The sequence below is a fragment of the Hoplias malabaricus genome, chromosome 1 (assembly GCF_029633855.1).
Source record: "Hoplias malabaricus isolate fHopMal1 chromosome 1, fHopMal1.hap1, whole genome shotgun sequence".
In the NCBI taxonomy this organism is placed as follows: domain Eukaryota; kingdom Metazoa; phylum Chordata; class Actinopteri; order Characiformes; family Erythrinidae; genus Hoplias; species Hoplias malabaricus.
Window position 1 is genome coordinate 10,497,905 of NC_089800.1, and position 14,160 is coordinate 10,512,064.

At 41.1% G+C, this 14,160-nt stretch overlaps 1 protein-coding gene across 3 annotated transcripts in view; it reads left to right on the forward strand.

Annotated features, from left to right (window-relative positions):
• Positions 1 to 14,160, forward strand: part of tpk1 (thiamin pyrophosphokinase 1) — a 76,526-nt gene that overhangs the window by 17,221 nt on the left and 45,145 nt on the right. For all 3 annotated transcript variants that reach the window (XM_066678013.1, XM_066678015.1, XM_066678014.1), the window contains exons 4-6: positions 3,422 to 3,491; positions 10,502 to 10,574; positions 12,547 to 12,642. In XM_066678013.1, the coding sequence (XP_066534110.1) occupies positions 3,422 to 3,491; positions 10,502 to 10,574; positions 12,547 to 12,642 (239 nt within the window). The remainder of the gene's footprint in view (positions 1 to 3,421; positions 3,492 to 10,501; positions 10,575 to 12,546; positions 12,643 to 14,160) is intronic.

Genomic DNA, 14,160 nt, shown 5'->3' on the forward strand with positions numbered 1-14,160 from the left:
TTAAGTGTTTCTTCTGTAAAGCACTTTGAATTGCTTTTGTGCCTATTTCAGATGGTATATAAGAATGATAGGTAAACCACTAGGTGGCCAATCAGTTAGTGTTCTCCTCCAAGCGTGTTGAGCTGTCCAAAGTGACTGAAGTGCCTGCACAAATACGTTAGAGTCTGATTTCTCTTAGGCTAAATGTAGAACTGTTTTGAATTCGGGTCTGATGCTGAAGACTAAATATATTATTAATTATTGAACAATTTTTCTGTTCCTATTTTACCTGTTTATTTTAGGTCTGTCACAATTACTTGATTAAACATGATTACAGATTAAACATTTTCTGTTTTGATGAATGGACAGTGATTGGTCGGCAGATGCATGATTATAATTCTCCAGCTCCTGTCTTACAGAAAAATATAGCCTGATAAACACATACGTTTTTTTGGGGTTTCTTATTTTTTGGTTACATTCTCTTTTAACATTTGGTCTTATAAAACTCTCTGAAAAGCTGCTTTGTGACAGCACCACTTCTGAGAAGTGCTACATACTGATCAGCCTTAAATGAACTGAATTACACTTTAATCATATATTTCTATTATTCACATCCACCCCAAAAATCTAAAAATTACTTAAAATTGCTCAATAGTGAGAGCCTGAGATCACCTTTTTTTTTCAATGCTGTCCCATTTCATTGACCGTATTCGACTATTTCCCTTCTCCAGTGAGGCTAACACACTGACAGAAAGCCCCCTGGGCTCAGAAATGTTGATGTAAAGTGGTGTGAATATGATGAAATTCAGCGGCGCTGTCGTCAGCCCTTCAGCGAGCTTAGCTGAGATTACGTTTGTCTTGACATGAGCGTAATGATCGCCCCTCGCTGTCACCTGCGCCTTTTCCACCCAAATCACTTTCTTTCTTTTTTTCCCCTCTCCTCCGTCCGTGAAAGCGCAGGGCCCTGCTTTTCATTCAAATGACACGAGAGAAATCGGTGAAATGCCTTTTGCGCTTTGAATGCGGCGTCCAAATTGAATTCAATAGAAGGCTTAAAAATTCCATTCCCCGTGTCCCAGCGATGAAGAAAGGTAACTTCAAAAACACTTCAAAGGAACAACTTTATTCTCAAAACACCTTGTTTAACGTGGCTAATGTATTCCCAGGAAAAAAAAAAACACGGTCTGAAAACCCATGTTCCCCAGCATCTGCTTTCGTCTGGAGAGAAAATCCCTCACCGGTGGTGTTTAGTTCAGCTGGATGACTAAATAAATAAATACATACATAACTTTCTCTGAGCTTGTGTTCATCCAACTTCAAAACATCTTTGATTGTTTTTATACATCAAACATTTCTCTTTTTTTTCATATGCGAAAGATGCGTTTTTGACCCTTTAACCCACTCTAGACCCCTGAAGCTGGAGCTGTTTACTGCTACATGTTTTATGAACTGGAGCACATATTCATGAATTCATTTGGATCACCAAGACACAAGCTCTTTCTATGTAAGCCCAGAAGCCCAGAAGAGATAATATGGAGTTTTTGTCCTGTAGCACCTTAAAACACAGCCCCAGACCATTATCCCTCCTCCACCGCATTTTAGAGTGGGCACAGTCTAAATTGTCTGGGCATGGGACAAACCCAGATCTGAAGTGTGATTCTACAATACATCCAGACAATACATTTTCACCACTTCATTGTGCTTTTGAAGACCTTGTGGTCTTCAAGAGAACTTGAGAACTTGGCCCTACACCCTACCCCCCACCCAAACTCAATTGAGTTGTCAGTATGTAAACCATTCATAGTCTCTATGACACAATCATGTCAGAACACCTCATTAGTCCAGTTCTATTGTGTATTATAAACAGGTTACAAAATAACATCAAAGAAAAGCAGCATAAAATTAAAAGATCTTTTTATCTTTTCTGTTCATATGAACAGAACACAGGCTCCTGCTCTGGGGTGCTTTTTCTCAGGAGTCTACCAACCCCCAAAGTCCAATTCTCCAGTTCTCACCTGACACTAATGTCGACTCTGTTACAGCTGTTACAGAATTAGTGGAAAATAATGAAGTGTCAGGATATGAAAATAAAAAAAGATGTATGACTTTTTATGTGTCGCATATATATTTATTTATTGCAATCTCAGTTCCCTTTGCTCCCCTTCCTTAAATTCCTCACAAGCCCCACAGTTTGACAACCTCTGCCAAAGAAGTTGCTGGCAAACTCCAACCAGAATGAGGCAATTTTTGCACCAAATATGTAATCAGCCAATATATTATTTAGTAACTTTGATATTTTGGCTATTTACAATTTTTATGATGTCAATTCAGCATGAATACTTCATGTTAATAGCTAACAGCCAAAAACAAATAAAAATTCCAATAAATATCTGCCAGTTTGAAAAGCTCTTGCTTCTGACAGACAAGCTACACGTCAGTGTACAACAGCCATTTTGAGAGGGTTTAAAGAGTTTTCCCCTCTCTCGTATAATCCTCTGGCTCGTTTTCACTCTCACTGAGCCCTCTGAGATGAATTTGCCTTGACTGCCATTCACCTTGAGGAGACAGGACCCTCAGTGTGATGATGACTCTGACAGGACGAGCTGACCTTCATGCGGAAGTGATTGGTGCCTCTGAGCGACGCGAGGGGATCATTACTGTCAGAACACTCCTGATCTACTGTACTCTTATTTGTTTTCATTTCCATGTGCTGGCACTTGCTGAGATGGAAATTTCCGCCCTGCTGCGTGTTCTTTTAACGCAGCTACTATAAGCATTTCTGCCGCACCTCTCTGTGTTATAGGCCGTTGTTTGAGAATGCTCTGCTCTAACCAGGACGTTGTCTTTGGAATTTGCTCCTGGAATAATGTACCCTACATGACTCTTCACGGCTCTACAACTACAAGGTGTATATTCATAATCTCAGGGACTATGGAGTGTTAACACCAACAGAACAGTGAGCTCCAGGGTCCTGGGGTTGCGGGTTCAAACCGCACCTCGGGTCACTGTCTGGGAGGAGTAGGAGTGTGTTGTGTTCTCCCTGTGTCATAGTAGGTGGGTTGAAACTGTGTGAAACTGTCCCTTTCTTATATATATATATATATATATATATATATATATATATATATATATATATATATATAAGAAAAAAATAATTAAAAATATATATATTTATTATTTTTATTCAATTATTATACCCCTGATCAGAATCAAGTAAAGGTTACATAGTATGAATGAATGAATGCTGTCACTGTGTGTTAATGGCAACTGTTTGGAAAGTCATGTCTCCTATTTGACCTAGGATCAGCATTAGCCTTGCAACTCATCTCTTGGCTGATTAACTATATTTGGAGTAAGAAGGAGTATCATGAATTACATTTTTGGAAGAAAACTTCATACTTTAAAGACACTGAGAGCATTCGTGTTTTGTCTGTGATTGCAGCTGTGATCCGGGCATGTGCAGACGGAGGAGCCAACCATCTGTTCCAGCTCACGGACGGTCGGCAGGAACGGTAAGAGTGACCAGTGTGGGTTCCTGTCTTTATTAACCGCTCCAAAGGTCGGAGCCCTGGGCAGCTGAGATGGATCTGGTGCTGTCAAGGTCCCGGTGTCATGGCACACATTAGAGCGCTCTCAGGAAACTGGACTCTCAGTGTTTTGCTGCAGGATCCGGCCTTCCACACCATGTCCCGTAGCTTCAGCTCCAGATCCATCACCTGTGTCAGTCAGTGACAGGCCAAATTCATCTCCACACCGCTTTTTTAAATTGGCGCCCTTCTTGTCAATTGTTTTCTTCCCTTTGGATGCCCCCTGGCTCTTTTTTTGCCAGAAATAAGACTGAAACCCCAGCTACAGAAATGAGAATGTGATAGCAAGGTTCAGATTTGGTTTTTCAAATCATTTTTAGCCACCATTGCAGTAACATGACTTTTAAGTTTCATGGTTAACAAAAGTCCATGGATTCACAGATATTGATGAGGTTAAGAACAACAGCATATTGCAATTCTATTTTCTAAATTCCTGATCACGTTTTTAATATCTTCTAAAATGGGGTGAGCTAGCAATCAAGAGGTTGTTGGTTCAAATCCTAGGACTGACTAATTGTTCATTCATTCATTCATCTTCTGTAACTGACCACTTCATTATGATTAGTGTCACGATGGGTCTGGAGCCTACTGGGAATCTTTGGTCGCAAAGCAGGAACACACCCTGGACAGGGCACACACTCACCCAGTCACTGACACACTCTGACCTGTGGACAATCTCACACAGTCAGTACACCTAACAACATGCGTGTTTTGACTGTTGGAGGAAATCTAGAGGAGACCCACACAGACACAGGGAGAACACACCACCCAGTTCATTCTTCACAAACGGTGACCCAAAATGTTGATTCAACACAGGACCCAGAGACTCAGTGCCAACGTGCCACTCCAATTCTTGATTGCCCCCTTGGAAAAGGCATTAAACTCAGCACTGCCTCCAGGTGGCACTGCTCTGTGCAGATATTTTACGTAAATATTACTCCCAAATTTTAATCAACATTTAGCAGCTTGATATCTACAAAACAAGGACCCATCCCCGTGATTCTACCAACAGGCTGTAAGCAGCAATCATTTTCAATAAACTGATGAATTTTGTATGACATGCAACAACATCCCAACAACATGGAGTAAGTGTGCCAGACAGCTGTGTTCTTGTAGAGGACACACAGTGTTTAAGAGAATCAAAGCGGTGTGAGATGCATTCATAAGGGACCTAATGATCCGTGCAGCACATTAGCGTCTGCGTTCGCTTAAAGCAACCTCCTAAAAAAAGTGGGGAAAAAACATGCCGTTCTTATCAGCACGCTCCAGTGCTGCCAAAGACGCCTCAAAGGATGTTCTCCAAAACAATCCACATTTCTGAATTTCACTGTGTGCGTGTCACCATCCATCAAATCACTTGTACCTGTCAAACTTGTATTCCACTGATGCCTCCATCATCAGTAAATGTTCCTCAGAGCTGTCATAACCATGCCTTTGCTGCTTTTTCTTGACAGTTAGCCATGTGCACAGTCGCCATCTCTCCAGAACTGGCTGGGTTGGGAGCTGGTTTGGTTCTAAAAGTAAACAGAAGCTTCCAAGTGGATCATTTTGAAAGAATTGCTATTGGAATTGGAATTGTTCTTTTGGAAAGGAAAGTGAAATGGAAGCGCCAAGCCGAATAGCATCAAAAAGGCCATGGGTCATTAAAAAGGCCATCCGAAGTTTTAAGATGCCCTAAGGATATCATCAAATGAACCAACAGAGGAATCTATGCAGATCTGTGTACAATATGTAAAAAAAATTGTTCAGTAAACTTTCGTTTTTCCAAGAAACTTTGTCAAAGATAAGCTAATCCAGTTAATATTGCAATAGCTTCTCTCAGTTATGCCAATCAAACTGATTGTTGACTTGGGTGGTCAGTTCCCTAGAGACAGCAAGAGGGATGTGACAGCGAGGACAGCATGGTCAGTTCATTAGAAAGAGCGAGAGGGACGTGAGAGTGTGGACATATTCCATCACGTTACAGATGTGACACGTACCGTTAGGAGTCTTGCCCAAGGACTTATTGGTGTAGTTTGGTTCTCTTGCCTGAGCTAGGATTCGAACCCCAATCTACCACAAGGAAATGAACTGTAAACAGTTGTATCTCACAAAACTAATGACTGAGATCAAGTGGGTGGGTTGCAGACCTCTCTTAAGTGCATTGTGTTGCTAATTGGTCTTTTAAATCAGGCCCTTCACAGACTATTGTTTTCCATTCATTTGAGAGTGGTTGATTAGTTTGGTGCATCACTTGCATGTGTTCCCCCAAGTCCCACAGTGACAGAGAGCAAAATAGCTTTTCATGAGACCAGGTGACCTCTAACCCTCGCCCAATTAAAGCCGGACACAGTGATTATGTGCAAATTCAGAGATTCGGCGAGGGAAATCTTCACCGCTTTTCGCTCTCGGGCCAAGCTGTATCCTGTCATTATCTCACATTGCCTTAGATGTAATTAATGCACTGACCTTTCCCCGTGCTCTTTGATTAGCTTTAGAGCACTGAGCTTTTTAGGAGCCAAGCTGTAAACACTGTTCTACTGCGGCCGGCTAAAAACGTGCCCGACATTCAATGGGAAAGGGATATTACACCACTTTTACCAGAAGTGAACGCAGTTCTGAGGTCTTAATGAAACATCTGTGACATGCTTTGATCAAAATTCCAGAAAGATGAAACAACACAGCATCATGCCAAATGACACAACAAAATGACAAATGAGCCACTCACTGTTCACCCCGACCCGAGCGAGGAGCAGAAGCTCTGGTTTTTAGGTGTTTTCGCTTGGTTCTCTTTCTTCTCCATTCTCGTTTTCTCTGTTTTACTCAGTGCTGGGTGGTCTTGTTTCACAGTGCGTGGGTTGGTAGGCTTCAGATGCACTAAATAAAGTGCACATGCATTGAACAAGTGGTTTTTTATAATACTTTTTACCCTTTAAAACAGTCTGACGTTTCTTCTATATGCAATTTTTCTGTTAGCAGTAACTTCAAATCATGCAAACTCTCTCTCAAGCTAGTTGAAAATAGACAAGTGGAGAACCACAGGTCCTGTTGGTTCCTGATTGGATCTGTTCTTGGTTTTCCTTATGCTTAATGGAAGAAATGCCCTTAGTGATCTCCGTGACTGACATGCCAGAGTGAGTGACTGTGTTATTAAAGAAGGATTGATGCATTAATTAAACTACCTGAGAGTTAGACTTCTATCTCTGGATCTGATTCTTTCTGTTGGCAGACAAGTGAGGGCTTCTATCTAGGTTAATTAACTCGGCCAAGAAAGTGAGAAGCTATAAATGAGAATAGAGAATAGAGAGCATTAAAATATTACAGGGTAATATCCCTTCAGACTGTGCTCAGATGACCTGGTCAGAAATCCAATGTATTGTTTTATTGCAGTCCTTAATGAGACGGTATATCTTCTTTGTTCTCTCTCTTTCCTCCAAATGCTCTCAAATGATAAAATCCATAGTGTAAAGCATTTTGCATGTAGTGATTTTGTGGCTTACACAAAGTTTCTTGAATAATTTATAATTACCTCAGATCCATCGCACAACACAGTCGACCTTGTATACAGCTTTAATTGGGGAGTGATATATAATAACTAGTGTATCTTAACACTGTCTTCTTATTAATTTTTAATGTTTTCTTATTGCCATGTTGCAGTATCATACAGCAGATGCGAGCGAATATGAACAGCAGAACCATATCTGTTTGAATAAGATGTGTTGTTGTTGTTGTTGTTGTTGTTGACCCTTTTGGACTGACCTTCGCTGATTTTGAAGAAGCCTCTCATCAACCTCGAGACACAATCAGAGCTTTATTGTCTGTTCTGATGATTAAGAATCTCTGGAGCTGTTTTTCTTAAGTGTTCCAGATGAAGATATCAGCCCTCGCTGAGTGGTGTGGATTTGTAGTTTTATGCATTTGGATAAAAGCATCCAGAAACATAGTCATATCGCTATATTGAGGAGTTTTGTTGGTGTAATTATCCAACATCAGCAACTGACATCACATTTTATATGGCCTAATGTTATCAAATCTTGATAACAGTGTTTTCAATATCTAGTGTAAAGGCTCCCTCAAAAAACAGAGGCTCTTGCTTAAGCAAGGAGGAAACAAATAACTCTTAATACCCTCTATTTTATAAGAAACTCTGGATGACATATAGTATCTTCGCTGGCCTATGGTTAAGAGATTCAGCACAGCTAGAAATAGATTTCCCCGTAACCAGCCCAAAACACAAAAGTTATATGTTGAAATGTCAGCGTTCTAGATAGCTGCTCTCCTGCGTCCTCCCTTGGCAGGCAGGTAACAAAGAAAAACAGGTGAGCCGAAGGCGCCATCTCTGATCGTGTCTCTTTGCACCGTGACAAAAAGCATCAACCATCAGAAGCGACAGATGTTGTGGTCGGCTCATTTCGGTCCGATCTCTTGGAACGGCTCCATTCTGAGATCGTAATTTAGGCCGCCCCGGCTTCAATTGAGTTCTTTTACAGGGGCCGTCCCGTCTCCACGTTACTATTAACCTTAAGTGACACTTTAATTTGAATGGGAGGAAAGGCATGTTTTGGGCTCCAATTGGTGCTTCACTTTCCGATGCAGAGGGAAGTGTCATTTGCTGCTAAAATGTCAAGTGGAAAGGTCTCATTTAACTCCACTTTAAAGTGGCCACTGACCTGCCCGAGCTGAAGGTTATTTATGGGTTCTGGGTCCAGCTGTGAGATGAGAAGGGCAACACTCTGAGAAAAGGGTCTTATCACTCCACAGCTGCGTCGTAACAACTTGTTGCTTAACTATACCATTCTGAATCAATACCAGTGTAGCACCTTATGGGAAATCAGCATTGCAGTGGTTTACGGGATGTAAGAAGGTTTATCCTTTTTGCTGCTAATAAATGAGTCTGATATAAGGATGTATTGAATTTTATTGCCTCTACACTAGTCCTCTACAAACATCAGAGTATTGTATCAGCAAATATTAAGCAGTCTGATAAATATAATTCAGTAATCTGATTTGATTACATTACACAAGTTTGATCAGCAGTCGACCTGTTTGTTATTTTGATTTTAATATATGTTTACATGTGTGTTGCAGTTTTATTAAGTAAATAATGTCAAACAAGAAAGAACAACCACAGGAGGAAATATTTGGGATAAAATCTTATTAGAATAATATATGCTGTACAGTTAAGTTGGCTTTATCCTTTATTTGTAAATCTGCCATTTCAGAGATAGCAGCAATATGACAAACCTGGACCTACTGCATTGGCAAAAGTAAAAGCAATTCAAGTTGTATTGCTCAAAAACCTCTTTAAAAAAACTGCATATCATGAGCTTCAACCAGAGGGAAATTATGTCTGAGCAACTGGTTAGAAGCCTCTTAAGTCCAGGGCTATCAAACAGTGGTGCACAAACATGCAGTAGAACAAAATAATGGTTCTGCTCAGTCATCTTTCACCTCCTACACTCTGGTATGTTTATATTTGTTGAAAGCTAACGAAGGCATGGCGTCTAATGCCAACTGTTACAAATGGAGCTGGACCCATAATGGTATGGGCAGCCATCTCCAGGGAGGCATTAGGTTTGATGATTGCTCTGTAAAACCAAGTAACAGCCCAGGAATATGAGCCCATTTCAAATTGCCAATGTGCTCCCTACAGTGCAAACACAGTTCTTTTGTGATGGTTCAATGCTCCAAGCTGATACACTGCTAAAGGAGGTCAAGATTATGTTCTTGATATCAGCTGCTACCATGGCTGCCCTAGTCAACAGTAAACCTTATTAAACTTGGGATGTGTTGCCAAGGATTTGTACTTTTTTTTCAAAGAACTTGTGATTTTTCTTCTGGAAATATGATCTGGTAAATATTGTACTGACCACAGTTCAGAGCTTGTGTGATGATACTCCACGAAAATGTGAATGTACATTAAAACAGAAAGGACTACATGTTTGGGTTTTTTGTGTATTTGTTTGAAATAAGCATTATAATTTGAATTTAGGATATGACTATTTGATGGATAAAACTACTTATATATAGCATCCGACACTATGAGAAACTCAGGGGAAAAAACAAAAAGGAAAAAGATTTTCGAATAGCTAGCAAGGACACAGCGGCATTGATGTGAAATATCACTCTCTAAAGCTCTTTAACAGCTAATGACTCCTGTTTGTAGAGAATGTTTAGCCTGCTAAACATGAGTGAGTGAGTGAAGGACTTCCAATCCAGTACCATGAGATGCTTCACCTCTTAAACCATGTGTTTCTTCAGCCATGTTTCTGCCAAACGGTTCCTTTTGAAGGTATTCACTGGGATTGGGAGGGGGTGAAGGTTTGTTTGTGAAGGTTTGTAGCTGCCTCATGTGGCAGTGTAATCCTGTGCCGTATCGCTCTTAAACAGCCTGCCATTCCTTTCACTGCAACATACAGCAGCCAGTCAAGCATGAAATCGCAACGGTGATGCTTTAATACCTCCAGATAGCACAGCTCTATCAGCCATGCTTCTTTTCCGGCTTTCAGAGAAGGGGGACGGGGAGGGCATCGCGTGATCTGAACACAAGAAATATTCAACCCAGCTGAGCGCAGACTAATCTTGTCGTGGAAATCTCACAGATCTTCTCAGGCACACATTTGTGGCAGTTTGTGAATATTTCAGGGGTGAAAGGTAGACAAGCGTGTGTGTATCAATTCGCCTTGTGTCAGGACGGCTGTCTGCCGCTTTTGTCACGTTGAAGAGCAGATCGCTTTGGTGGCTGGCAGTCCCTTAAGGCCTTTCACTGGGAGAATGTCGTTGAAGCCCCCACTCCAACCTCCGTCAAGGCCCCACGATTCAGCTCCCACTAAATAAAGGAACTGATGAGTGCCCAAATGGTCCTTTTTTTAAAATAGTTCACTCCTGTCTTTTCCAATCTCACCCTTTTCTCTCTCACACACTCCCTCTCGCCCTCTTTCACTCATTCTGTACAGGTTTCTACCAGACTACATCAGTGGAGATTTTGATTCCATTACTCCAGGTGTCAAGGCTTTCTACAAAGAAAAGGTATCTTCTTCTTCTACCTGTTCTTTTCTTATCTCATACATCAGTCCTTCATTCCTGTAATTGACAGATGCCCCTCTTCAAATGAATGAAACCAATTATATATCATTCAAATAAACCACAATATTAGATACAGAGCTCTTGCTGGTTCCCAGATTAAATCGATACACAGCTGTAAATGACACACTGCTCTTTTTGCCAAATGAGTTTGATTTGGTGCAGTTTGAAATGCAGATTTCCCAGCGCAGGTTGGTCCCCCCGCCGGGTCCCACAGAAAATGTGATAGAGGGAATAGCACATGTCTCTGAAGGGAAATGGTGCGTCAGGCTGCAAGGGGCTTTCAGGACGTGAGAGAAAGCCCCACAAAGCTACATTTTGTCGACAGACTTTCGTGGGAGCTTGGGCGCGACAGAGCATGGCTGCATATCTGAATGAGAATGAAGAGAAAAGCAGGCGGAGCGCCAGCACTATTCTGCGGGGGATAAAGGGGAGATCACACTGGAACAGGAACACGCTCCTCAGCCGGGCCGGCATGCTACCTGCCGCGAATGAGAAGTCACCTGGATCGGCTTCTATTCAAGCAGAACAGAGCGGCAGTGTTCCCCTCGGTCCACGCTGACACTCCAAACCGCTCCCCCAATGAGAATGAGACACACTGTTCACACACACAGCAGAAAGCGCCGCTCGGGGGAGAGCAAGGTCACACTCTGCACTTGGGCTAAGTTGGAAGAAAAACTTTCTAGTACTTTCCGTAGTCAGATGCGCTCCGAAAAATGTTCTCTTTTCGCTTACATTTGTTGTCTACTTGTTCCATTTTCTTTTAAGGCGGGTAGCAGATGCTCTTATTCAGAGAGACTTACAAAAGTGCTTTGTTGTCTGCTCGGAGAATGCATCTCTACAAGTAGCCAGTACAAAGGCGTTAGAGCCCAAGATAAGTTGAACTAAACCACTGCTCAATACAGGAGCCTGTGCTGATAGCTAGAAAGGGAGGAATACAAAACAACTATAGTATAAGTACAGTAAATTAGATATTTTATTACTTTTTCGTGTATATACACCAAATAATTTATAAATGACAATTTTTATTCTATTCAACAAAAAAATAAAATCGATTGAAAATTATTTAGTGTTTGCAACCTTTGTTCTGTTCTTGGGGATAATCTTGTATCCAAAATTACTAGTGAGTTTTGGTTTAGACGATTTAAAGATCTTGATTTCAATATTTGCGATCGTAAACATAGCTTATAAATATTTTAAGTTAATTTTATTTTTTTTCATGGACAATGTTCATTTTTAATTCTACGCAATACTTGCCATAAAATGACAAAAGACACAGAGGTTATATATTACACCAAAAAAACTAAATCTTATTTGTACAGCTAATAAAAACCATCAAAAAACATAATAGCACATAAGCAGAGGTGCATTACACTCGTAGTCTTCTATCCTAACCTTCTTTTTTTGTATAGTTTTATTAAAGTTAAGCAGTATCCCATACTTTGCCCTGTGAAGGACTGGTGCCCCCTCCAGGGTGTATTCCTGCCTTGCGCCCAATGATTCCAGGTAGGCTCTGGACCCACCGCGACCCTGAACTGGATAAGGGTTACAGATAATGAATGAATGAATGAAGTATCCCATACTCTATATAGAGTCAGTCATCAAGACAGAGTGGTGTTTGTGATCCAGAACTAATCATTAACCTTCAGTACCTGACTTCACTAATCTGGTCACACGCCATCAAATCCTAAGGCAAATGTTCAATATCTACTTCCTCAGAGTAAATAGTATAACTGCAACAAGGAGATCTCTAGGAGGTTTTTTCTTGCATTTAAAACTGTACAATCTATAATTAGAGCTCTATAGCTCTAGACGAACCTGGAATTGTATCTATCATTGGTCAATATATTTTTCTCTCTTAAAAAAGCAGGTATAAACTAACCTTCTCTTCTTTTTCCTTGACCTCACCTCGCTGCAGAACTGCAGGCTGATCGAAACGGCCAACCAGGACCTAACAGACTTCACTAAGTGCCTGGACATTATGGTGGAGGAGATCAAACAGCGGCAAGTTCAGGTACGGCTTCATTCTCTCAGGCACCACTCAGTGCTGCCTTTATTTCACAAAGCTCATCAGTGAGAAATCAATGTGCTGATGCTGATGTGTTCTAGTTTCGGATCTAATCTAACCCTCTGCCCACAGCTACCCCACCTCACAACCAGGGGGGAAAAAAGACTCACACTAATCAATGCTCACCTCACATAACCTTTGCTCGATATCCCGTCAAACCCTGCTGTCAATTAATAACGTCTACACTGTAGAAAATTACAACTCGGCAAGTCGAAACATCCTAAATGCTCTTTACCGTGAGTCCAAATGCTCTGCCATTACTGTGAATAATACCTTCAGACACTTCTGAAATGTCCCACTAGATTGCTGTGAACATTGCTGTGAGGATTTGATTCTGTTCAGCTGCATAAATATTAGTGAGGTCATGATTTATGTTGAATGATTAGTTCTGTCACTCTAGCTCATCCCAGAGGAGTTTAGATGGAGCTCCAACACTCCAGAGAATATAGATCCTCTGCTCCACAGCTCAGTGCCAGGGGGCTTTGTAGTAACTCTCCAGTCAACGCTTGGCATTGAGCATTAGATACTGCTCCAGAATGCAATTTATATGAAGATTATATAAGCTGTCTTTGTTCAAAGTAAACATACCTTAAAATCTTAGAAATTACATTTAGTTTTGACATTAACATGTTTTGCTTGTGTTTATTTGAGCTGTAATATTTCAACAGTGGCACAAGTACAGTTTATAATATTGTCACTAGTGCCACCACTTGCAGCGATATCATGTTATGGAGCATGGTATTCGAGCAGACATCTGTGGGACAGCAGCATGAAATAAAGATGTAGAAGGAGGCTGTGTGGAGGAGTTTAGATGTCAGGACAGAGGTGGAGCACTGCCCTGGTTTGTGATTGCAGGGTGGTTTTTCTTTTCTTTTTTTTTAACCATGAGGAGATATAGTGTGTGTTTTTACCACCTAAACCTCCACAACCTGCACGTTTGTGTGTGAGTGTGTGTGTATGAGCTGTCGGGTTTAGCATCAGCGTGAGTTCACATCCAGCAAGCTGTCAGGGAGCAGAGTAGTGTGTAGCTGTGCTCTCCGTCTGAATGTGAACTCTGACAGGCTGTCGGAAAAGCCTCAGTCTACTGACCATCCCTCTCTCTCTCTCTCTCTCTCTCTCTCTATCACACACACACACACACACACACACACATACATATATATCCTTGTTTAGTCTCTTTTCTCAATTCTATTTTTCTTGTTTATCTCTCCTTCTTTGATCCCCTTGTCCGTGCCCTTTTGCCCTCCTGAGTGAGAGCATGTGTCAGACGCAAAACACAAACACACTTCTTTTGTTTGGTCTACACTGCTGCTGTTTGGTGAGAATCTGTCTCAGGATCTGATGTTCATGTCCAAAAGTATGTAGACTGTTCTTATAATTATTGAATCCAGCTATTGGTTATAAGCTTTACAATAAACTTATAAACTTTACAAGTTTTGAAATGCATTCAATTATTGCCCTTTT